This window comes from Aotus nancymaae, unplaced genomic scaffold, assembly GCF_030222135.1.
Source record: "Aotus nancymaae isolate 86718 unplaced genomic scaffold, 86718_ANA_hifiasm-v0.15.2.pri h1tg000124l, whole genome shotgun sequence".
NCBI lineage: Eukaryota > Metazoa > Chordata > Mammalia > Primates > Aotidae > Aotus > Aotus nancymaae.
In genome coordinates, this window is record NW_026988539.1 from 2210406 (window position 1) to 2235107 (window position 24702).

Consider the following 24702-nt stretch of genomic DNA (forward strand, 5'->3'; position numbering starts at 1 on the left):
TTTCCCTGTGGGACCTGCCGCCTGCTGGGGCCCGAGTGGCTGCCTGCTCTGTGGGTCACGCACCCGACTCTGGGTCTCCTGGTCTGATGAGGGAATTAAGCTTTCTCTTCATGTGACTCCGGGGTCTGAGGATTCTTCCTACGGAAGTCCCAGCCTGATGGGGGAGGAGCAGCTTCCTGCTTGAAGGAACCCCTGGTCCAAGGAGGGAGGCCCAGTCCACACCCGGACACAGTGGCTAGTCCGATGGTGAGCCCATTCCTTCCTTCCCCATGGGATGACCCAGCCCGAGGGAGGCCCCAGTCTGAAGGAGGGAGGCCCAGTCCACACCCGGACACAGTGGCTAGTCCGATGGTGAGCCCATTCCTTCCTTCCCCGTGGGATGACCCAGCCCGAGGGAGGCCCCGGTCTGAAGGAGGAGGCCCAGTCCACACCCGGACACAGTGGCTAGTCCGATGGTGAGCCCATTCCTTCCTTCCCCATGGGATGACCCAGCCCGAGGGAGGCCCCGGTCTGAAGGAGGAGGCCCGTCCTTCCTCGCCAAAGGTGTCAAGTTTTCTCCGGGTTTCCTGCGGCGTCCACGCCGCCCTCCTCCAGCACGGAGGGGTGTTGGCTCTCAGCTGCCGGTGGGGTCCACACCCGAGCCCCGGACACCTCCCCAGCTAGCTGTAGGCTTCTTCCTCCCCTCCACCATCTGACTAGCATCGCAGTGATGACACCAGCTAGCACCCAGTGAGCGCCTCCTCAGCACCCAGTACTGCAGAGCCAGGCCCTCTCGGCTCCTCACGGCACCCTCAGATGGGAAAGGAGGGGCTTGAACTGTGAGTTCCCTCCAAGGCAGGCGACCCTCAGGGCCACCGGACTGACTGCCAAGCAGCCCCCGGTGAGGGAGGGCGGCTTCTCGTCCGTCCTCCACGGAGAGTCCCGGGGCTGCTTCTGATTCGCCACGTGGTCATCCCCGAACCAACCGCTGGCTGGAGGGCGAGGTGAACGTGCGGACTGGCCAGGCTAGGAGTCAGAGCTGGCTCAGCGCCAGGGTCAGGGCGGGAGGACTCCGGGGACCAGGAGCCAGAGGAGTGCAGGGCCGCCCCAGCCACAGAGAGACCAGGCAGTGAGGGTCAGGGCGGGAGGACTCCGGGGACCAGGAGTTGAAGGCATCCGAGGCCACCCCACCCACTGGTAGCTGCGTCTCCGTCAGGCCCGGGGTCCCGGCACTGCAGTGTCTGAGCTGTGCTTTCTGCCTGGGGAAACGCCCACCCCTGCTTTACAGTGAGGGGACTGAGGCTCCAAGGAGGCCTCAGTGGCCTGTTGGAGGTCGGTACCATTGGAAGCTTCAGGAAAGCCCGGGCAGATCATTAAGAGGGTTTTGGCTGGCGCTCGGGACCAGAGAGGGCGCCTGCTGCCGTGCTGGCTGTGTGGCATGTGCTGGAGGTCGTGGCCAGCGCAGTAAGGCCAGGGAGGAAACGGGACGGGCAGGCTTCGGGAAGGAAGCCCGCCTCACAAGGCAAGAAAGAGAAACCGGAGTTAAAGTCTGAAAGACAGAGCTGCTGCCGCCCTTTGCACGCTTAGAAAACCCAGCCCGGGCTTCCAGGCTGCTGCACACGTGAGCCACGGCGCGCACGGGGCTGAGCGGAGTGCGGGTCCGATACGCTGTGGGTGCTCGGTCAGCGCAGGCCGACGAGGTCATGGGGGCCTCCCCGGGGAACCCATTCCTCCCAGCCCTCGTCCCGGCAGGAGCAGCTGCCCGGACCCCTGTGTGGCCCCTGCCCGCCCAGCGCTCCTGTCCCTGGTCTGCAGGACTCCCTGGGGAACCCGTTCCTCCCAACCCTCGTCCCGGCAGGAGCAGCTGCCCGGCCCCCTATGTGGCCCCTGCCCACCTAGCGCTCCTGTCCCTGGTCTGCGGGACTCCCCGGGGAACCCGTTCCTCCCAGCTCTGGTCCCGGCAGGAGCAGGTGCCTGGCACCCTATGTGGCCCCTGCCCGCCCAGTGCTCCTGTCCTTGGCCCGCAGGACCCTTTGAGGATGCCTTGAAGCTGCATGAGTGTTCAGCGGCCGCAGGTACAGCAGCCCCCCTTCCCTTGGAGGACCAGTGGCCCAGCCCCCCGACCCGGCGGGCCCCAGTGGCCCCCACGGAGGAGCAGCTGCGGCAGGAGCCCTGGTACCATGGCCGGATGAGCCGCCGGGCGGCGGAGAGGCTGCTCCGCGCAGACGGGGACTTCCTGGTGCGGGACAGCATCACCAACCCCGGGCAGTATGTCCTCACCGGCATGCACGCGGGGCGGCCCAAGCACCTGCTGCTGGTGGATCCCGAGGGCGCGGTGAGTGGGCACAGCTGGGGGGTCTGCGGGCATCCGACCCCGAGGGCGCGGTGAGTGGGCACAGCTGGGGGTCTGCGGGCACCCGACCCCGAGGGCGCGGTGAGTGGGCACAGCTGGGGGTCTGCGGGCACCCGACCCCGAGGGCGCGGTGAGTGGGCACAGCTGGGGGTCTGCGGGCACCCGACCCCGAGGGCACGGTGAGTGGGCACAGCTGGGGGTCTGCGGGCACCCGACCCCGAGGGCGCGGTGAGAGGGCACAGCTGGGGGTCAGCGGGCACCCGACCCCTAGGGTGCGGTGAGTGGGCACAGCTGGGGGGTCTGCGGGCACCCGACCCCGAGGGCGCGGTGAGAGGGCACAGCTGGGGGGTCTGAGGGCACCCGACCCCGAGGGCGCGGTGAGAGGGCACAGCTGGGGGGTCTGAGGGCACCCGACCCCGAGGGCGCGGTGAGTGGGCACAGCTGGGGGTCTGCGGGCACCCGACCCCGAGGGCGCGGTGAGTGGGCACAGCTGGGTGATCTGCGGGCACCCGACCCCGAGGGCGCGGTCAGTGGGCACAGCTGGGTGATCTGCGGGCACCCGACCCCGAGGGCGCGGTCAGTGGGCACAGCTGGGGGGTCTGCGGGCATCCGACCCTGAGGGCGCGGTGAGAGGGCACAGCTGGGGGGTCTGCGGGCACCCGACCCCGAGGGCGCGGTGAGTGGACACAGCTGGGGGTCTGTGGGCACCCGACCCCGAGGGCGCAGTGAGTGGGCACAGCTGGGGGTCTGTGGGCACCCGACCCCGAGGGCACGGTGAGTGGGCACAGCTGGGGGTCTGCGGGCACCCGACCCCGAGGGGGCGGTGAGAGGGCACAGCTGGGGGTCTGCGGGCACCCGACCCCTAGGGCGCGGTGAGTGGGCACAGCTGGGGGGTCTGAGGGCACCCGACCCCAAGGGCGCGGTGAGAGGGCACAGCTGGGGGGTCTGCGGGCACCCGACCCCGAGGGCACGGTGAGTGGGCACAGCTGGGGGTCTGCGGGCACCCGACCCTGAGGGCGCGGTGAGTGGGCACAGCTGGGGGGTCTGCGGGCACCCGACCCCGAGGGTGCGGTCAGTGGGCACAGCTGGGTGATCTGCGGGCACCCGACCCCGAGGGCGCGGTCAGTGGGCACAGCTGGGGGGTCTGCGGGCACCCGACCGAGGGCGCGGTGAGTGGACACAGCTGGGGGGTCTGCGGGCACCCGACCCCGAGGGTGCGGTGAATGGGCACAGCTGGGGGGTCTGCGGGCACCCGACCCCGAGGGCGCGGTCAGTGGGCACAGCTGGGGGGTCTGCGGGCACCCGACCCCGAGGGCGCGGTGAGTGGGCACAGCTGGGGGGTCTGCGGGCACCCGACCCCGAGGGCGCGGTCAGTGGGCACAGCTGGGTGATCTGCGGGCACCCGACCCCGAGGGCGCGGTCAGTGGGCACAGCTGGGGGTCTGCGGGCACCCGACCCCGAGGGCGCGGTCAGTGGGCACAGCTGGGTGATCTGCGGGCACCCGACCCCGAGGGCGCGGTCAGTGGGCACAGCTGGGTGATCTGCGGGCACCCCACCCTGAGGGCACGGTGAGTGGGCACAGCTGGAGGGTCTGCGGGCACCCGACCCCGAGGGCGCGGTGAGTGGGCACAGCTGGGGGGTCTGCGGGCACCCGACCCCGAGGGCGCGGTGAGTGGGCACAGCTGGGGGGTCTGCGGGCACCCGACCCCGAGGGCGCGGTGAGTGGGCACAGCTGGGGGTCTGCGGGCATCCAGAGGCTTTCAGTATTGCCGAAGCTTTTCCAGATTGCTAGGGATGTTGCCTTTGAGCGGCTACTGTGGAATTACAAAGTAGTTTCCGGTTTATTTTTGAGAGAGTCTGGCTCTGTCACCCGGGCTGGAGTGCAGTGCTGCAGTCATAGCTCTCTGCAGCCTCCAGCTCCTGGGCTCAAGTGATCCTCCTGCCTCAGCTCCTGAGTAGCTGGGACTATAGGTGTGAGCCACCACGCCCAGCTAATTTTTACAGAGATGGGGGAGGGGTCTTGCTATATTGCCCAGGCTGGTCTCGAACCAGTGGCCTCAAGCGATCCTCTTGGCCTCCCAATCGTAATTCCAATCTTACGATTTCTTCTTTGCCACATGCTCTTCCCCCCCATTCGTCCTGACTTATGCACCTTACAAATGGTAATGTATTTGAGGGATAAATAGGGTATTTTCACATCTAATTTATCTGAGGGTGTACAAAGCATGTCTCCATTTACACAGAGTTTTGGGATCAAGTTACTGAATTGATTCATTCTTTTAATGTTTGTTTGTCTGAGATGAGTTTTCTTCTTGTTGTCGAGGCTGGAGTGCAGTGGCGTGATCTCAGCTCACTGCAAACTCCGCCTCCTGGGTTCAAGTGATTATTCTGCCTCAGCCTCCCAAGTAGCTGGGATTGCAAGTGTGCGCCACCATGCCCGGCTAATTTTTTATTTAGTAGAGACGGGGTTTCACCATGTTGGCCAGGCTGGTCTCGAACTCCTGACCTGAGGTGATGCACCCACCTCGGCCTCCCAAAGTGCTGGGATTACAGGCGTGAGCCACCATGCCTGGCCAAATATCTTCACTTCTAAGATATATGCTCTCCCTGCCGCGATTTTGACAACTCTGGAGTCTGGATTTTGTTTTAGAACCACTGACTGCATATTTGAACCGCGTCATTATTTAACAGAGCTTTCTCTCCCCTCTCCTCCTGCTACATAAAATTGTGCTGCATCTTACGGTTGCTCTGGGCCGATGAGATTTGGTAATCTCCGGCTTCTAAAGCGTTTTAGGGTTTACAAAGCATTTTCCAATTTACAAGGAGTTCTAGGGCTTACGAAGCATTTCCAGCATCCGAGGGCCTTGGGCTTCACAGATTATTTCCCAGGTGGGGAGGTGCTAGGGAGTCAGGAGGCCTCTCAGGGTTTAGGAGGTGTGTTTCAGCCATCCAGCTGCACTCGCAGAGTGACTGGTGTGAGCCCGGTCTCCGCAGGAAGCACACTGTGGGGGTGCAGAGGTGTGCTTGTGCACCCCAGCCTGGGACAAAGCTGGGGTGGGGCTTGGGTGAGAGGTGCGTGTTCTTCTGGTTCCTGAGCCCCACTGCACTGTTTCAGGCCTCCCCGCCCCTGCCCAGCCTTCAGCCTGGTGTGCGATGCCCCAGGTTTTTCCCAGGACAGATTTCCTGTGGTAAATGGATCCCTGGGGTCAGACTGGCAGCGCCCACACCTGGAGAAGCTTCAGGACATCTACTTTGTTAAAAGGCAGATCCTAGCTGGGCTCAGTGGCTCACACCCGTAGTCCCAGCACTTTGGGAGGTCGAGGCGGGTGGCTCACGACCGCTGATGCCGAGGTCTCCGCCCGCAGGTGCGGACGAAGGACGTGCTGTTTGAGAGCATCAGCCACCTGATCGACCACCACCTGCAGAACGGGCAGCCCATCGTGGCGGCGGAGAGCGAGCTGCACCTGCGCGGCGTGGTCTCCCGGGAGCCCTGAGCCACGTGTGTGGCCGCCACGGCCGCCGGCCTCGCCCTATTTGCCAGGTGCTTTTCTAGCTTGAAAATTGAGATACGGTTCACGTGTCGCACGTTTCCCTCGTGTAGAGCACGACGCAGGGGCGTTCGGCATCCGAGCCGTGCGGCCGCCACCTCTGTCGGCCCCGAAAGAAGCCCCGGCCCCACCAGCCGTCACTCCCCGGCCCCTCCCTGGCCCCGGCACCCACACACCCGCCCCCTGTCTCTGTGGGTCAGCCTGTCCTGGACATTTCAGGGAAATGGGATCGAGGGGCCTTCCGTGTCTGGCGTCTCTTGCCGAGTGTGACATCCTCGAGGTGAGTCGCTCAGTGGCTGGGTCTGAGCCTGGCTCCTTTTCACGGCTGGAGAATGTCGCACTGTGTGGTGGGACCTTCTGTTGGACAATGGGGCTGCTTCCACCTTCTGGCCACCGTGAGCCTTCATGGGCACGCTTTGTTTATCCCCTCAGTTAAAGTGGTTTTCCTGCCTGACCCTCCTGAGTAGCTGGGAATACGGGCACCTGCCACCACGCCCGGCTAACTTTTCTATTTTTAGTAGACACGGGGTTTCACCATGTTGGGCAGGCTGGTCTCGAACCCCTGACCTCATGATCCACCCGCCTCGGCCTCCCAAAGTGCTGGGATCATAGGCGTGAGCCACCGCGCCCGGCCACATCACTTGATCTTTACGGAACCCTGCTTCATGCTGGGTGTCCATGCCCCCCCTCAGAGGATTGGTGGACCCCGCTGGAGAGTACGGGGCGGGGTTGGAGGGCTGCTGGGGCAGGTAGGGGCTGGCGTGTGAGCCCAAGCAGGGAGAAGGCCATGCCTCAGGCTGGGCCGGGGGGCCTCGGGCCTCCACTTTTGGGGCTGGGGGGCCCCACGATAGGGTGTGGACAGGGGAGTGCCAGGCAAGTCTGCGTGATTTCAGGGTCTCTCCTCGAGGTGAAGTCGGGGAGGAGAGGCTGCAACTGGGGGGCTGGAGGGCGTGGAGGCTGAGATTACAGCCCAGGGAGGAGGGAGGGCTGCAGGGGGAGGGGGCTGTGAAATTTCCCCAAGGGCTGCGCTTCTGGGCCAGGTCGGGCTGCTCTCCGTCCCCATGACAACTGTCTCCTTCCTGCCTCCTCTCCTGGGCAGCACCTCCCCCACGCAGCCGGCCTCCACCAGCCCCCAGCCAGGCCTCGGGCTGCAGGAAGAGGGACTTCCGGGCCTGGGAGGGGCTTTGGGGCCGCAGAGGGGGCGAGCCGGAACCCAGGTCTGCGGCCACCGTCTGGGCCCTGACCTCGCCTTCTCTGTCCGCCCCGCAGGTGCCCGTCATCAGCCCGGCTCCTGCCTGTCGTGGCCTTGGGGCGCTCGGTCCTCCTCCCGGATCCTGGTCAGGCGGGAGCCTCTCCCTCCTCCGCATGAGCCTCAGGCACGGTCCTTCCTCCAGCTGCCCCGGGCTGGGCAGAGCTTCCCGACGGCCGGCCGGGCCCCTGCCCACCCCTCCCTCCGCCTGGAGTGAGGGTGTTCATACCAAAGACGGAACCGTTTCTCGCCTTTAAAGAAAACGTCTCCAGAAGCGGCCGCTGCCTTAGGCCCGTGGGGGCCCCTCTGGCCAGGCGGGTTCGGTCTAGCGCCTGGAGCAAGGGGCCCCGGGGAGGAGGCGGGCTCCGGGCCTGGCTGGGCTGACTTTCCCCGCCCGAGGAACTGGGCGCACAGTTGTCTTTGAGGGGGGACAATTCAGGTGCTTTGGGGTTCTCAGGCTGGGACACAGGCTGACGTTGAAGTGGCGGCAGCCTTGAGGTCACCTGGGATGATGGGGGCAGCCAGGCCGCTCCAAGACGGTTGATAATGGGGTGGCCGTGAGGCCCCCGCCCCACCTGGGAGCAGGAGGAAGGACGTGGCTGCCCGGCCTGGGCTGTGCCCACCAGTTTCCCCCATCTGCCTTCCCGGCGGTGGACTGAGACTGGACATTTGCAACCTGGGAGTGACCACAGGAGCACGAGCCCACCTGCCCACCTGGGGGCCCCTGCGGGGCTGAGGCTGGGAGGCTCCTCCCAGGTGCAGAGCTGATGGGAAGGCTCACAGGGACCATGTCTGGCCTCCCTGGGGGCCTGGACTTGGGGAGAAGGGAGGTGGCGCCATGCGTGTGCTCATGCCTGGCAGGTTGTGGGGTGACGCCTCTGCCCAGCAGCCCCCGCGTCTCTTCCGGTTACCTCTGTTTCATCCAGGATAAAACACACCTCAACTTCTCCATTAAACACTTCTCCCACCCTTTGGAGACACCCTGTTTTATCGCCTGAATGCCAAACCTCTCTCAAGACAGCCCCATGCGCCGTCGGACAACAGCTTTGCTTTCCTCTCCAGGATGCCCCCAGCGTGGCCCTTGATGGGGCCTGACCCTTCTGTCATCCTAGCGTCTCAAGACATCGCCCTCGACGCCCCTGCTCCTGACGCCCAGCTTCATGCTGAAGCACACCAAGCTCCGTGCCTCAGACCTGCCATGTTATATCTGAGCCTCTGCCTCCACGAGACCCCCCCAACTTCTCCCACAAACACAGCATCTTCCCAGGGGAGAGGTTCCCAACCTCGCCACGTCCCTGCTGGCCCGGGATCTCTGGGGAGGTGGGGGTCTCTGATTGCCTTCTCTGCAGTTGGTAGGCCCTACCCACTGCTCTGGGGGCAGGTCTAGTAAGGGTGTGTGTGGGGAGTAAAAGCCACTCTGGTTTGTCCGTCCATCCATCCATCTGCACATATATCAGTAACCCACCATCCTCCCCCCATCTACACATCCACCAGTAACCCAGTCATCCATCCAACCATCCATCTCCGCATCCACACACCCGTCAGTCATCCACCCATCCATCACCCATTCATCCCCCATCTACGCACCTGTCAGTCATCCATCCATCCTTCCATCCATCACCCATTCATCCCCCATCTACGCACCCGTCAGTCATCCATCCATCCATCCATCCATCCCCCATCTACGCACCTGTCAGTCATCCATCCATCCATCCATCCGTCACCCATTCATCCCCCATCTACGCACCCGTCAGTCATCCATCCATCCATCCATCCATCCATCCCCCATCTACACACCCGTCAGTCATCCATCCATCCATCCATCCGTCACCCATTCATCCCCCATCTACGCACCCGTCAGTCATCCATCCATCCATCCATCCGTCACCCATTCATCTCCCATCTACACACCTGTCAGTCATCCATCCATTGATCCATTCATCCACCTGGTCCCCCATCCATCTGCCTCACCCTCCATCATTATTCTACCCATCCATTTTCCATCTGTCCATCCACCCAGCCATCTATCAGTCATCCACCTGTCTATTCATTGTTCATTCCATTCGCTGCTCCCTTCACCCCACCCCCCACCCACCATCTTTCAGCATGCTTGCATTGAGTATCTTGCATCTGCCAGGAGCTCCGGTGGGCAAACAGGATGCAGTAGTGACAAAGACAGGTCTGCCCTCATGGAGTTAACAGCCAAGTGACATTCATCAGCGATCACCACTCAGCGTACAGTAACAACTGTGGAGTGAGTGAGGTCACTCACGCCTGTGATTCCAGCACTTTGGGAGGCTGAGGCAGGCAGATCACCTGAGGTCAGGAGTTGGAGACCAGCCTGGCCAACATGTCAAAACCCCATGTCTACTAGAAATACAAAAGTTAGCTGGGCGTGGTGGTGCATGCCTGTAATCCCAGTTACTCGGGAGGCTAAGACAGCAAAATCACTTGAAACCGGGAGGTAGAGACTGTAGTGAGCTGAGATTGCACGACTGTGCTCCAGCTTGGGGGACAGAGCCAGAGACTCTGTCTCAAAAACAAAAACCCCAAAACCAAACAGCTGTGGAAAGGAGTGAGCCCTGGAGCTGACAGACCCCAGGAAATCCAGGCGGTATCTTTGTGGGGACAACACAGGGACTGTGACTGGAGGCTGAGCCCCAGGTGAAGAAAGCAGTGTTTTGAGCAGAGCAGACAGCATGTGCAAAGGCCCTGTGGTGTGTTCCGCCAGCACATCCAGGGAGCAGAAGCGTCGCCTGTGTGGCCGAGGTGAGGACACAGAGATTGGAGGAGGCCTGGGGCCAGGAACAGCTGCCAGGGGTCTTGTAAGCACAGGGGTGATGCATGTGGATTCCCCCTGAGATTTCCCAGTGGGAAGTACAATGTTGGGAACGGGACAGGAACTGGGGGGAGGGCAGGGAGGAGGCACTGGACCAGGGAAGTGCCCGGGAGTAAGGAGCGGCAGAATCCCAAGATGTGTAGGCCAGAGAGGGTCTACGTGCACTTCATTCATTCATGCGTTCATTCATTCATTCGTTCATAGCCTTGGGTCCCCCAGGCCCAGGTTGCCCATCCACGCCCCACCTCTGTCTGTCCTCTTCGAAGTCTCTATGTAAATAGAACTGGCGCCTGCTGGGACATGTGCCAAGAACAGCATGACCTCGGGGTGCTGAGACGCTCCCGCTTTACAGATGAGGAGACAGGTTTGGAGAGGTGAGGTGACTTCAGAGACCATCCCACTGGTAGGGGTGAGGCTCGTTTTGGAGGGCCTCCGTCTCCCAATCCTGTTCTCTGCGCTGGAAAAGCCTGGGTGCCAAGACGCCTGGCTCCAGCCGGGTCCCCACGCCTGTCTCCTACCCCTTCCTACCTTTGTGCTTCCGGTGATTGGAGTCATTCACTTAATAATCCGATCCGCGGGAGCCCGAGCCTGGAGTGGGAGGCGGGAGAATCCTGGGTCAGATCAACCTCTGGTGTGCTGTGTGGCCTGCGTGAGTCGCCTCCCTCCCCAAATCGAATACACGAGGAGACGGAAGGCTCTCCTGTGGGGGGCCAGGACGCCCTGGGTACCAGCTAGCGCCGTGGGGGGGCCAGGACGCCCCAGGTAACAGCACCGTGAGGGGGCCAGGACACCCGGGTACCAGCTAGCGCTGTGGGGAGGCGATGATGCCTGGGTACCAGCTAGCGCCGTGGGGGGCCAGGATGCCCCAGGGTACCAGCTAGCACTGTGGGGGGGCCAGGACGCCCCAGGGTACCAGCTAGCACCATGGGGGGGCCAGGACACCCCAGGTACCAGCTGGTATCAACTGAGCACCCGCCCTCGGCAGGCCTGGAGATCACTGGTTCTGTGCGCTCCCTGAGGAATCGGGGTACTCCCCCGGGCCTCAGTGTCCCTATCTGGAAACGCGATGGCCCTCCTGGGCCTTCCCACTGGGGTTCCCGTGATCCATGGACCAGCTGGGTCCCTCCTGGGAGCTCACAGACAGTCCTGCTCCTGGGACGGTTTTATTATTAAACCGTCCCACCTTTTCCTGAGGTCCCCAGGGTGTCATCAAGCTGCACAGGTGCCCAGTGGCCTCCTCAGAACTGGAGCTTGGACTGCAGGCACTTTATTCTTAAACCACCTCCCGGAGGCCACCATGGGGCAGCCTTGGATTCGGGGCTGGCTCTGGGAAGCCACATGTCCCTGCGGGGGCCCCCAAAGCCACCCAGCATGAGGTGCCACGACTCGGAGCTGAGATGGGCTGGTTGATGCCACCTGGGCCGCCTCCTCCAGCCTGAGCCGGAATCCACAGGCCCCTGGTCTGCGATTCCTGGAGGGCTGCGGCAGGGCTGCTGCAGAGGGAGGCAGAAGGTTCTGTTGACCAGGAGAAGCTCCTGTTTACCTACGGAGGGTGCAGAGCTAATCAGCCGGAAGGCCCGGTCTCCCTGCCCCTGCCCTGCCCAGGGCGGGTCTGTGTCAGTCCACAGGGCAGGTGTGGGGACCCATCCCCGGGAACTTTCGGGCCTGTTTCCCCAGCCGCTAAATGTGACAGGGCGTGGGGATCGGGTGGGGCTTCTGGCTGTGGTGGGGTCAGGGCTCCGGACGCACTTTGAGGTCTGGGCCAGCTCCCCCGGCTGAGCCCCCTTCCTCACCTGTGAAGTGTTTGAGGTGGTCATCTGTTGAACCCTCACTAGAATGCCATGATGCCCTGTGCTGCCGGCGAAGGTCCTGATGCCTGTCCAGCATCACACCTCGGGAAGTGTTGGTGCCAGGACTCAGGCCCGACTGAGCAGCTCTGGATTTGTGTCCTTAGCACAGAAACAGGCCTGGTGTACACCCAGTGCCTTATCCCCCAACCCAGCTAGGCGGAGAGGCTCTGCCCCGACCTGGGCTGTGCAGGGGTGCTGGGGAGCGAACCCCAATACCTGGGGCTGGCCCGCTGTCAGGAGACCTGTCGCTGCCCCTTCCTTGGACCTGAGCTGTCCCCTTCCCTCCCTGGGCCCTGGTCTCCCTGTCTGCAATGCAGGAGGGTGGTTCTGTGGCCCCTGAGGCCCCTCCCATCCTGCCGACAGAGCATCATTCCTGCAGTGATGCTGTTCCCTCACTTGTTTGGCAAATGTTTCTTGGAGACATGGCTGGCCTGGGCCCTGGGGAAACTACACGGATGAGACCTCCAGGACCCTCCTCCTGACCCGGGGCCCAGCAGGGGCTGCGGACAGCAGCCAAGGGTGTTCTTCATGGTGGCAGAGCTGGGGCTCGGGGCCCTGCCAGGCTGTGGTGGGCAGCGGTGGTGAAGGGGAGAATTCCTCTGTGTCCGCCTCCCTGTCCGACTTCGGGGCTGCATCACGGTTGCTCCAGCACAAAGTGGGGGTTCTTCAGTGTTTGCTGGGTGAACAAGGCTGACATGGCCTCTCGTAGGGAGTCACAGCTCCTCTGCGTCTCACTTTCCCCTCTGGACAGGACGACCCTAACCCCTCACTGCAAGGGTGCGTGGAGAGCAGGGAGGCCTCAGCCCAGCTCCCTCGCCCTCCTGGACCCCTCCTCTGCCACTGTGGCGGCAGCCGCTCCTCCAGCTTGAGCCACATCGAGACGTGGGGACATTCCCAGAACTCGGAGGCTCCTGGTCAATCGATAATTTAATCAAGCACCAGGCGTCCACCGGCTCAGGGTTGGTCCTGGCGATATGTTATCTTGCTAGCTCCATGCATGCAGAGGCTGGGACTTATCAGCTCGGTTCCAGAAGAGGAAACTGAGGCGGGGAGGGAGAGAAGGAAGCAGTGAAGGCTGAGCTGGCAGATCACAGGAGCAGCTGGCAGGAGGGGGGTCGGGGCCTCAGGAAGAGGGACCCCGTGGTCTCAGGAACTGAAGGGGAAGCCTGGGCTTGGACTGGTCTTACCCCCTCTGGGTTTCTCCATCGTGAATCACACAGTGAACCTTCTCCCTTCGCCCTGACCCTCACACTTTCACACTTTCTTTCCTGCTGGATTCCTGCTCTGGGAGTCACCACCCGACAGCTCTGTGCCGCACCTGTGTGCTGTGGGCCATCCTGCCCCCGCATCACCAGGGCTGGGACACCCCCCTCCGTCCCAGCTGTGTCCCCAGCGGCCAGGGCACTGTCCAGCATCTAGCAGGTGCTCAGGAAACGTTTGTATGTGAAGTGAAGGAGCAGCCCCCTTTCAGTTCTCCTGGGCGGCTGCTGAGAGGTCACCCCTTTAGTAGAACCAGCTCTCCTAGCTGTTCCTAGTTTCTGGAAGGAAACCCCCACCTTCCTCATCTACAAACTGCGGATTGCAGTAGGACCTGCGTGCCGGGTTGCGTGAGAGCCAGGGACCCCCCAGGACGCTGCGGGGCTGGCCGGGAGGAAGGCTGCATCATCAGCGCAGCTGCGTTAATTACTGCTGCTGTTACTTAATTCGTCGTTAGTCGGGAAAGCTCCTCGCCGGAGAAGTGCCCGGCAGCGAGTGGGGTTCTGGGGCTCAGGCTGGGCGCCCGGGGTGGCCAGCAGCCAACCGCGACCACCTGCTGGTTTCTCACCCGCCCCAGTCACCCCCGGATCCTGGCCAGGCTCCTCCCTGCCAACGGCCTCCGGGGACCGCGGGGAGACGGCGCCACCCCCGTCCCCGGGGGGCGGAGCGGAGCGGGGGCGGGGCGCGGGCGGCCGTACTAGGAGGAATACGGCGGCGGCGGCGGCGGCGGGGCTGGGCGGTTTCCCGCCGCGGGTGAATGAGTCCGACTGCGCGGCCGCCGCCCGCATCCCCGCTCCGGCCGCGTCCCCCGCGCCAGCCCCGGGAGCCTGCGCGCCGAGACCCCCGCGCGTGTCCGTCCAGCCTCGGGCCGGCACCCCGGGCAGGTGAGTGCGGGAACCCGCCCGTTCCGCGGGGGCTACCGGGACCCCACCCCCACCGCCAGCTGAGCCGGGGAGGCCCGGGGGGGGGACCCCGGGGAGTCGACTCGCGGCGCTGCCGGCCCCAGACCTCCCGCCGTCGCCCCCCACCCGCCCGGCCCTGCGGTCCGGGGAGAAGCCACAGGTGGGTGGGAGCGGGGGGCGGAGCTGGGACACCCCGGGGGCACCCACAGCCGCGTCTTCCCCGGGGACTGAGCGCTGAAACGCTCGGGGTGGGGGCGCGGCTTCCCCCCTCCCCGGGGAGTCAGAGCCCCCCCGGACCCCCGGACCCCACCGCCCCCCGCCGCCCTGCGCTTGGGACTGGAAGTTACGCGGGGTCTCTCCGGAAAAGCGGGGGCGAACCCGCCCTCACCCCTGCCCTGGGCCGCGGCGCCCGCCCGGGGACCCCAAGGACGCTCCGCCCGCGCTGCCCGGACCCCGACCCCGGCTTCTCTCCGCAGGCGCCGCAGCCCCCGCGAGAAAACCCAACATGTGGTTCCTGGAGCGGCTTCGGGGGTCCGGGGAGAACGGCCGGGCCGTGGGGGGCGACGCAGGCGACAGGGCCTCCAAGGGGCCGCTGTACAGCAACGTGCTGACGCCCGACAAGATCCCCGACTTCTTCATCCCCCCCAAGCTGGCCTCGGGCCCCGCGGAGGCGGAGGGACAGGCCGCGCTGGGCCCGTCCGCGTCGGAGCAGAACCTGGCGCCCGCGTCGCCCCGCCAGGCCCCCCGCAGCCCCCGACTGCCCGCCAAGCTGGCGGCCGAGAGCAAGAGCCTGCTGCGGGCCGCGACCCGGCACGTGATCCAGATCGAGAGCGCGGAGGACGGGCCCGAGGAGGACGGCGCCCCCCCCGCGCCCCCGCCGGCCCCGGGCGCCATGTCCCTGCCCTCCGTGCCCAAGGCGCAGACGTCCTACGGCTTCGCCACGCTGGCCGAGAGCCCCCACACGCGGCGCAGGGAGTCCCTGTTCCACAGCGAGCACGGGGCCCTGGCCCAGGTGGGCTCCCCGGGTGCCGCGCGCCGCCGGGCACCTGCCAAGGCCGACGCGGGCGACGGGGGCCCCAGGGAGGCCGGCGGGGCCCTCATGAGCCCGGGCCGCGGCTTCAGCGGCGGCGAGAGCGACACGGGGTCCTCGGCCGAGTCCTCCCCGTTCGGGTCCCCTCTGCTGTCCCGCTCGGTGTCGCTGCTCAAAGGCTTCGCCCAGGACAGCCAGGCCAAGGTGAGCCAGCTCCGGCACTCGGTGGGCCGCCACGGTTCCCTGTCGGCGGACGACAGCACCCCGGACACCAGCCCCGGGAGCCGCCGCCGCCTGACCCGCCGGGCACCCCCGGAGCCCGGCCCCGAGTCGGGCCAGGCCGCCCCGCGTGGGGAGCACACGGTCCACGTGGGCCCCCGGGGCAGCGTGCGGCTGCTGGCCGAGTACGAGGCCGGCCAGGCCCGCCTGCGGGTGCGCCTGCTGGCCGCCGAGGGCCTGTACGACCGCCTGTGCGACGCGCGCACCATCAACTGCTGCGTGGGGCTGTGCCTGGTGCCCGGGAAGCTGCAGAAGCAGCGCAGCACCATCATGAAGAACAGCCGCCACCCCGTGTTCAACGAGGACTTCTTCTTCGACGGGCTGGGGCCGGCCAGCGCCCGCAAGCTGGCCCTGAGGATCAAGGTGGTGAACAAGGGCAGCAGCCTGAAGCGGGACACGCTGCTGGGGGAGAAGGAGCTGCCCCTGACCGCCCTGCTCCCCTTCCTGTAGAGGCCCGCTCCGCTGGGGTGGGGGTGTGCCGAGGGGAGACCCCTCCTCTCTCCTCCACACCGGGTGGGGAGCGGCTCACACCCATGCCGGGCCGGCCCCCGTGCTGCGGTGGACGCGGGGCTTCCTTGGCCCGCCGATGCTGACCAGAGTGTGATTTTTCATGAATTAATTTACTCTTTGGAGGAGGAGAGGGGCCTCGGGGGAAGAGGAAGGGCCGCTTCGCAGGGCTGAGGGTCCCCCTTGGCCCGGCAACACCGCCTGGCGTCATTCACACAGAGTTCCAGAAGGAGGTTCTTGGGGGTCCAGGAATGCGTGCGCGTGGCCGGGGCACGGCCGTGGACGGAGAGGTCGCAAGTCCTGGAGCCAATGGTCACCTCCACCACGCACGTGTATTCCTCCCCACAGCCTGCCTCTGTCCGCTTCCCACCCCACTGACCGTCCAGTTCCCACCCCGCCACCCAGATCTCACTCCAGGCTCCAGTTCCCACCCCGCTGTCAGCTTCCTACCCTGCCGTCCTCCATCCAGTTCCCAGTCCACTGACCGTCCAGTTCCCACCCGACCCTCCAGTTCCTGCCCCACCACCCCAGTTCCTGTCCAGCCACCCCGTTCCCACCCCGCCGTCCAGTTCCCACTCTGCAGAGAGCAGGGCCTCTGGGCCACACCAGGCTCAGACTGCCCGAGGCGTCCCCTCCCAGGGGTCAGGCTGGCTCTGGGAGACCCCAGCTTCCCAGGCTCCGGTGGTGAGCGGGTCATGCGAGGGTGCCCTCATGAGGGTGGGAGCAGCCGCGGCCACAGTCAGAGCACAGAGGTCTTGGCAGAGGCCACCGGGTGGGGGAGACGGCTCTCCCATCTGGTTTTCCTCCGATGCTGTCTGCGCTTGCTTTTAGGGTGCAGGCCGGTCTGGCCACTTCTGCTGCCCATCCCTGTTGCTGGGGACCGCCACCCTGTCGCCCTTCTGTCCAGCCTCCTCGCAGCTGGGGGTGACGCACCGTGGCTGATGGCCGTGGCTTTGACGCCACGTGTGTAGATAGACTGTGGCCGCGGTGGGTGGGTGGGAGCCCAGGTGGCTGCAGGGCTTCCCTTGTGTGGTTATGTGGGTCCCTGAATGATCTGGGGCAGGTGGTTCCGGCTCAGAATGATGCAGAAATGATGCGACTTGAAGCAGGGGCCAGGCCGGGCCGGTGCCTTCCCCTCGCCTGGCTGCTGCTGGGCACGGGGAGACCAGGGCACATCCGTGGCATCCCCCTTTACCCCCTTTGCCACACGCTGTCCCTCTTGACCAGGGAAGGTGGAGGAGCCGCTTCCCAGGCCTGGAGGAGCAGCCGGGCCCCTGCTGACGTCCATCGGGACACACCCCTGACCCCCCCAGAGGGAGAGTGTGGGGCCCGTGAGGCTGGGTCCCTTCCGAGCCTGGTGTTGCAGGGACTCCGCTCTCCCCGGAAGCCGGGGCACCCAGGGCTGAGGCTCCTCAGGCCGGGGAGGCAGGGAGGGCACCCTGTGGGGAGAGACGATGGAGCTTGCCCCCTTCTCTGACGCGTACCCCTCCAGGCCCTGTTCTCCCGGGGGTCCCCGTTTTATAGCCCTCTGCACTGTTCCATATCTTAGTGTCTGAAGTCGACTGTGGGTAAATCTTTAAGACACCCCCCCCAGTGTGTTTGTTTATAAACGCTGTTTATAGTGCAATAAAGGTGTTTCGGGAATGCGGGGGTGGAGGTTGGCTTGCCTGGCTGTTTGATAATGCGGGAGTTCTGCCGTGAACTCCGGGGAGGAGGTGGAGCGGCTTCCAGATCGATGAGGTCCTTCCCACCGGCTTTCTGAGGTCTCCGGGGGCAGCAGGCGGGGTCGGGAGCCCGGCCCTGAGAAACCAGCACTCCCCCTCACGCCCCTCGGGACAGGACCCCTCCCCCTCACACCCCTCAAGACAACCCCTGAGGGGTGTGTGGTTGTGTCACCGCGTGTGTGCTGGCGTGTGCACGTGTAGGCACGGGAGCTGTGTGTGCATGTGTAACTGTGCCTGTGTGTGGCCATGTCACGTGTGCTGGTGTGTGCATGTGTAAGCATGTGAGCTGTGTGCGTAACTTCTGGTGTGTGGCTGTGTCCCCGTGTGTGTGCTGGTGTGTGCACGTGTAAGCACATGAGCAGCGTATGCATAATTGTGTGTGCATGTGTGCTGGAATGTGCACGTGAAGGGAGGGCTGTGTATGCATACCTGTGTGCTTGTGTGTGACTGCGTGTGTGCTGGAATGTGCATGTAACCACGTGAGCTGTGTATGCATGTGTAACTGCTGTGTGGCTGTCACTGCATGTGTGCACGTGAGCTGGGTGTGTAATTATGCACTTGTGTGTGGCTGTCACCATGTGTGCATGTGCACATGTGAGCATGTGAGCTGCGTATGCATGTGTAACTGTGCACTTGCGTGTGGCTGTGTCACCGCACGTGTGCTGGTGTGTGCATGTGAACTGTATGCATGTGTAACTGCTGTGTGGCTGTCACTGCATGTGTGCACGTGAGCTGGGTGTGTAATTATGCACTTGTGTGTGGCTGTCACCATGTGTGCATGTGCACATGTGAGCATGTGAGCTGCGTATGCATGTGTAACTGTGCACTTGCATGTGGCTGTGTCACTGCACGTGTGCTGGTGTGTGCATGTGAACTGTATGCATGTGTAACTGTGGCTGTGTTCACGCGTGGCATGTGAGCTGTGTATGTGTAGCGGTGAGCTTGTGTGTGCCTGTGTCCCTGTGTGTGTGCCAGTGTGTGCATGTGTAAGCACGTGACCTGTGTATGCATGTATAACTGTGTGTGGCTGTGTGTTCACTGCGTGTGTGGCATCTGCATGTGAGCACGTGACCTGCATATGTGTAACTGTGCGCTTGTGTGCCTGTGTGTTCCTTCGTCTGTGCTAGTGTGAGCACGTGTGGGCACGTGAGCTGTGCATGCGTGTGTAACTGTGCTAGTGTGTGGCTGTCATGTGGGCTGTGTGCGCATGTAATCACGAGCTGTGTGCTAGTGTGTGGCTGTCGTGTGCTGTGTGCCCATGTAATCACGAGCTGTGTGTGCATATGTAATTTGTGGCTGTGTTCACCGCGTGTGTGCTGGCGTGTGCACGTGTGAGCACGTGTGCTTTGTGCAATTGTGTGCTTGTGTGTGCTTGTGTGTCCCCATGTGTGTGCTGGTGTGTGCACGTGTGAGCACATAAGCTGCGTGTGCATGTGTAACTGCAGCTTTGTTCACTGTGTGTGTGCTGCCGTGTGCACGTGTGAGCACGTGAGCTGCGTGTGTATGTGTAACTGTGTGTGTGTCCCTGCATGTGTGCTGGTGTGTGCACGTGTGAGCACATAAGCTGCGTGTGCATGTGTAACTGTGTGTGGCTTTGTTCACTGTGTGTGTGCTGGCGTGTGCACGTGTAACTGCGCTGTGCGTGGCTGCGTCACTGCTGGCGTGCTCTCGTGTGTGCGTTTGTGTGTGCTGGTTTCTGGGAGCTGCGGCCGCCCCTGCCCTCCCCTCTCCTCCTTCCACGTGGGCGTCATCCCGGGATGCTGCAGCTGCGCGGCGTCTGGCCCTGCAGGTCGGTGCCGACCCCAGCGGTGTCAGATGCCCTGGATCACTCCGGGTTGTTGCTGGTTGCTGCCTCGTGATGCTGATCCTGAGCAGAGTGAGTCTACTGTTGGTGCCGGCAGCGTCCCTGGCGCTGCAGAGCGCTCGGCCCCAGCGGGTGCTCTGCTGTGAAGGGGGCACGCGCGCCTCCCGGCAATCTGTCCTTCCAGCCTCGCAGCCATCCTGAGTCTCCCTACCCTCAGGAAGGCCACGGGCACAGCCAGGGGGCAGCCTATTTTGTGCAAATTACAAAAAGATGCCCCTTCTTCAGAGTGGAGCCATCACAGGGAGCAACAGCTGAGAGATGAGGAGTCAGATGCCTGGTGACATTGTGGACGCCTGGATCCAGCTACGCCTGAAGCCCATAACTGCACACCATTTCTGATCAGAGGGTGGGCCAGTAAAGTCCCTTCTTTGCTCAAGCTGGCTTGTTTTTTTTTTCTTTGTTTTGTTTTTTGGAGATGGACTCTCGTTCCGTCACCCGGGCTGGAGTACAGTGGTGCAATCTTGGTTCACTGCAGCCTCCACCTCCCAGGCTCAACCGATTCTCCTGCCCCAGCCTCCCGGGTAGCTGGGATTACAGGCACCTGTCACCACGCCTGGCTAATTTTTGTATTTTAGTAGACATGGGGTTTCACCACGTTGGCCAGGCTGGTCTTGAACTCCTGACCTCAAGTGATCCACCCACCTCAGCCTCCCGAAGTGCTGGGATCACAGGCGTGAGCCACTGCATCCGGCTGATTCATTTTTCAAGTTGACAGCAAGAGAACAGTGATCCAGTGAGTCTCCCATCCGAGGAGGAGCATCACTGCCTGAGTCTGAGGCAGGGAAAACAGCAGAGAAGGAAGCCCCCGAGGCCTGGGCTTTCTACATCCCAGAGCTGGGGAAGGTGGCCCTGGAGTGAGGGAGTGAGCCTCCCGCCACAGAATTAATCAAGAACTTTTTTTTTTTTTTTTTTTAAGACAGTCTCACTCAGCTGCCCAGGCAGGAGGGCAGTGGCACAATCTTGGCTCACTGTATCCACCGTTTTCCAGGTTCAAGCAATTTTGTCTCAGCCTCCTGAGTAGCTGGGATTACAGGCACCTGTCACCACGCCCAGCTAATTTTTGTATTTTAGTAGAGATGGGGTTTCACTGTGTTGGCCAGGCTGGTCTTGAACTCCTGACCTCGGGTGATTCACCTGCCTCGACCTCCCAAAGTGCTGGGTTTACAGGCGTGAGCCACTGCCCAGGACAGCTTTGTGGAAGGAGCAGAATCTGAACTGAGGGAGGGAGGGGAGGGGCACTAGGGCAGCAGGGGCGTCCCGGGGTGAGGAAAGGCTCCCGGGACCCGGCATTGATCACGGGCCTCCATCCCATCTTGACACAGCACCAGCCCCTCTGCCCAACCAAAGCTGTGCCCCTGCATCCACCGTGGCCCCTGTTCTGGAACCTTCCATGGCTGCCTGTGGTCCCTACCCTGGCATCGGGCCCCGCCCCACACGGCAGCCCACCCACCCCTCCCAGGGCCCCTGCCGTCTGGCATCTCATCTCTGGGGCCGTCAGACTCTAACCCTGATGCGTGGGGGGAGTTGGAGGGTGAGTTTCAAGCCCCATCCTCCACGTGGGGCGCGGCCCGGGGGGGTCTCAGGCTCCCCGTGCTGCAGGCTGTGTCTGTAACGAGGCCTGGAGGCTTGTACGTGGCAGCGACATCCACAGGCTCGCCGGGCGGAAGCAGACGCAGAGCAGCGACGATAATTAATATCATCACATCGGGGCTGTAATTACAGGCGGGGGCTCCCTCGGCCTCCCTGGACCGGGCGGCCTGTCTCCACCGCACCCACCGCCCCGGTGCCTGATTCGATTAAGCTTTTGTTTTCTTCACGGCTCCTGGGGGTGGAGGGAGGGGCTGCCCACCGCCAGTTCCAGGACAAGAGGAGAAAAATGACTTCAATAAGGAGGAGGCGGCCGACCAGGGCACCTGTCCCTCCCCCCGGTGAGGGTGGGCGATTCCCACGGGCAAGCCCTGGGACCCGGCTCTGCGGGCGAGCGCAGGCAGGTGACCGGGCCTGAGCCTCAGTTTACCCTCCCGTGCAGTGCCGTGTGGCCCTGGAGCCTCCCTCCGGGTCACGCGCGGGCAGTGCCTGTTGATTAAGTCCTGCCTGGCGGGGTGTGGGCACCGAATCCTCACCAAGACGCTGCCCACCGCCAGCCACCCATGAAAAAACAGAGGCACAGCAGGCAGAGTGACCCGCGGACACCTCCCAGCTGGCAGGCCAGGACCTCGGGCAGGACTGGATCCACGTGCCCCTCCTGGGTGGGGCTGGACACCACTTGCAAGCTCCTTCTCCCCATGAGACTCTGGCTGCCCTGCCTTCCAGGTGAGAGGGTGACCATGGCCTGGGAGGGCCCAGCCCTGCCTCAGACCCCAGGCAAGAGGGTGACAGGCCCAGCCCTGCCTCAGGCCCAGCCCTGCCTCGGACCCCAGGCGAGAGGGCGACAGGCCCAGCCCTGCCTCGGACCCCAGGCGAGAGGGTGACAGGCCCAGCCCTGCCTTGGACCCCAGGTGAGAGGGCGACAGGCCCAGCCCTGCCTCACACCCCAGGCGAGAGGGTGACAGGCCCAGCCCTGCCTCACACCCCAGGCGAGAGGGTGACAGGCCCAGCCCTGCCTCGGACCCCCGGTGAGAGGGTGACAGGCCCAGCCCTGCCTCGGATCCCACGCGAGAGGGTGACAGGCCCAGCTCTGCTTCGGACCCCAGGCGAGAGGGTGACAGGCCCAGCCCTGCCTCGGACCCCAGGCGAGAGGGTGACAGGCCCAGCCCTGCTTCGGACCCCAGGCGAGAGGGTGACAGGCCCAGCCCTGCCTCGGACCCCAGGCGAGAGGGTGACAGGCCCAGCCCTGCCTCGGACCCCAGGTGAGAGGGTGACAGGCCCAGCCCTGCCTCACACCCCACGCGAGAGGGTGACAGGCCCAGCCCTGCCTCGGACCCCAGGTGAGAGGGTGACAGGCCCAGCCCTGCCTCACACCCCACGCGAGAGGGTGACAGGCCCAGCTCTGCTTCGGACCCCAGGCGAGAGGGTGACAGGCCCAGCCCTGCCTCGGACCCCAGGCGAGAGGGTGACAGGCCCAGCTCTGCTTCGGACCCCAGGCGAGAGGGTGACAGGCCCAGCCCTGCCTCGGACCCCAGGCGAGAGGGTGACAGGCCCAGCCCTGCCTCACACCCCAGGTGAGAGGGTGACAGGCCCAGCCCTGCCTCGGACCCCAGGCGAGAGGGTGACAGGCCCAGCCCTGCCTCGGACCCCAGGTGAGAGGGTGACAGGCCCAGCCCTGCCTCGGATCCCACGCGAGAGGGTGACAGGCCCAGCCCTGCCTCGGATCCCAGGCGAGAGGGTGACAGGCCCAGCCCTGCCTCGGACCCCAGGTGAGAGGGTGACCACACACAGGGAAGGTCACACGTGTTGTCTACACACGGGGAGGGTCACATATGTTTACACACAGGGAAGGTCACACGTGTTGTCTACACACAGGGAAGGTTATACGTATTGTTCACACACGGCGAGTGGTCACAGGGCCGGCCCAGTCCTCTGTCAGCTGCTCACCCACCAGGCCCAGGAGCTCTGCCTTCCAAACACACCAGAACCTTCTCGGGAGAAGGTGGAGCCGCTCCACGGGGAGGAACACGCGGCCTCGCCTCTCACTCGGCGCGGAGTTACGTGGCCACCACACGGGGAACGCGGGGTCAGCCCCTGGAGGAGGACTTCGGGAGCAGCCGACATGAACCTACACACTGGTGGGAATGGAAGTCAGGATGGGGCCCCCGGCGGAGCGACCAGGTGAGATGAGGGGCTCCTGGGGGCTGTGCCGTTTGGTGTTTTCATCTTGATGGTCACTGCGGTGAGTTTGTTTGTACATGTTCACCGAGCTCATCAGGACCAAGTATCCAAAACACATATTTTTCTGTCATCCTTCCCCATCATGACCACCCACCATCCTTCCCCATCGTCACCACCCACCATCCTTCCCCATCATCACCCACCATCCTTCCCCATCATCACCACCCACCATCCTTCCCCATCACCACCCACCATCCTTCCCCATCACCACCCACCATCCTTCCCCATCACCACCCACCATCCTTCCCCATCACCACCCACCATCCTTCCCCATCATCACCACCCACCATCCTTCCCCATCACCACCCACCGTCCTTCCCCATCATCACCCACCATCTTTCCCCATCACCACCCACCGTCCTTCCCCATCACCACCCACCGTCCTTCCCCATCACCACCCACCATCCTTCCCCATCACCACCCACCATCCTTCCCCATCACCACCCACCATCCTTCCCCATCATCACCACCCACCATCCTTCCCCATCATCACCCACCATCCTTCCCCATCATCATCACCCACCATCCTTCCCCATCACCACCCACCATCCTTCCCCATCATCATCACCCACCATCCTTCCCCATCACCACCCACCATCCTTCCCCATCACCACCCACCGTCCTTCCCCATCACCACCCACCGTCCTTCCCCATCATCACCCACCATCCTTCCCCATCACCACCCACCATCCTTCCCCATCATCACCCACCATCCTTCCCCATCGTCACCCACCATCCTTCCCCATCACCACCCACCATCCTTCCCCATCATCATCACCCACCATCCTTCCCCATCACCACCCACCATCCTTCCCCATCACCACCCACCGTCCTTCCCCATCATCACCCACCATCTTTCCCCATCACCACCCACCGTCCTTCCCCATCACCACCCACCGTCCTTCCCCATCATCACCCACCATCCTTCCCCATCACCACCCACCATCCTTCCCCATGATCACCCACCATCCTTCCCCATCATCACCACCCACCATCCTTCCCCATCACCACCCACCATCCTTCCCCATCATCACCACCCACCATCCTTCCCCATCACCACCCACCATCCTTCCCCATCATCACCACCCACCATCCTTCCCCATGATCACCCACCATCCTTCCCCATCATCACCACCCACCATCCTTCCCCATCACCACCCACCATCCTTCCCCATCATCACCACCCACCATCCTTCCCCATGATCACCCACCATCCTTCCCCATCATCACCACCCACCATCCTTCCCCATCATCACCCACCATCCTTCCCCATCATCACCACCCACCATCCTTCCCCATCATCACACACCATCCTTCCCCATCATCATCACCCACCGTCCTTCCCCATCACCACCCACCATCCTTCCCCATCACCACCCACCGTCCTTCCCCATCACCACCCACCGTCCTTCCCCATCATCACCCACCATCCTTCCCCATCACCACCCACCATCCTTCCCCATCATCACCACCCACCATCCTTCCCCATCGTC

General features: G+C 63.7%; 2 protein-coding genes across 3 annotated transcripts in view; both read left to right on the top strand.

Moving 5' to 3' along the window:
- The window catches only part of SHC2 (SHC adaptor protein 2), a 47074-nt gene extending 41248 nt beyond the window's left edge, over positions 1-5826 (top strand). For both annotated transcript variants that reach the window (XM_064371218.1, XM_064371219.1), the window contains 2 exons: positions 2007-2314; positions 5698-5826. In XM_064371218.1, coding sequence (XP_064227288.1) covers positions 2007-2314; positions 5698-5826 — 437 coding nt within the window. The remainder of the gene's footprint in view (positions 1-2006; positions 2315-5697) is intronic.
- A 6687-nt stretch (positions 5827-12513) lies between these two features.
- On the top strand, positions 12514-17950 carry C2CD4C (C2 calcium dependent domain containing 4C). The gene is made up of 4 exons (XM_064371196.1): positions 12514-12595; positions 13674-13959; positions 14082-14137; positions 14262-17950. Exons 1-4 carry the CDS (start codon positions 12514-12516, stop codon positions 15734-15736), a joined length of 1899 nt encoding a protein of 632 aa, XP_064227266.1. The 3' UTR covers positions 15737-17950.
- The last annotated feature ends 6752 nt before the right edge of the window (positions 17951-24702 follow it).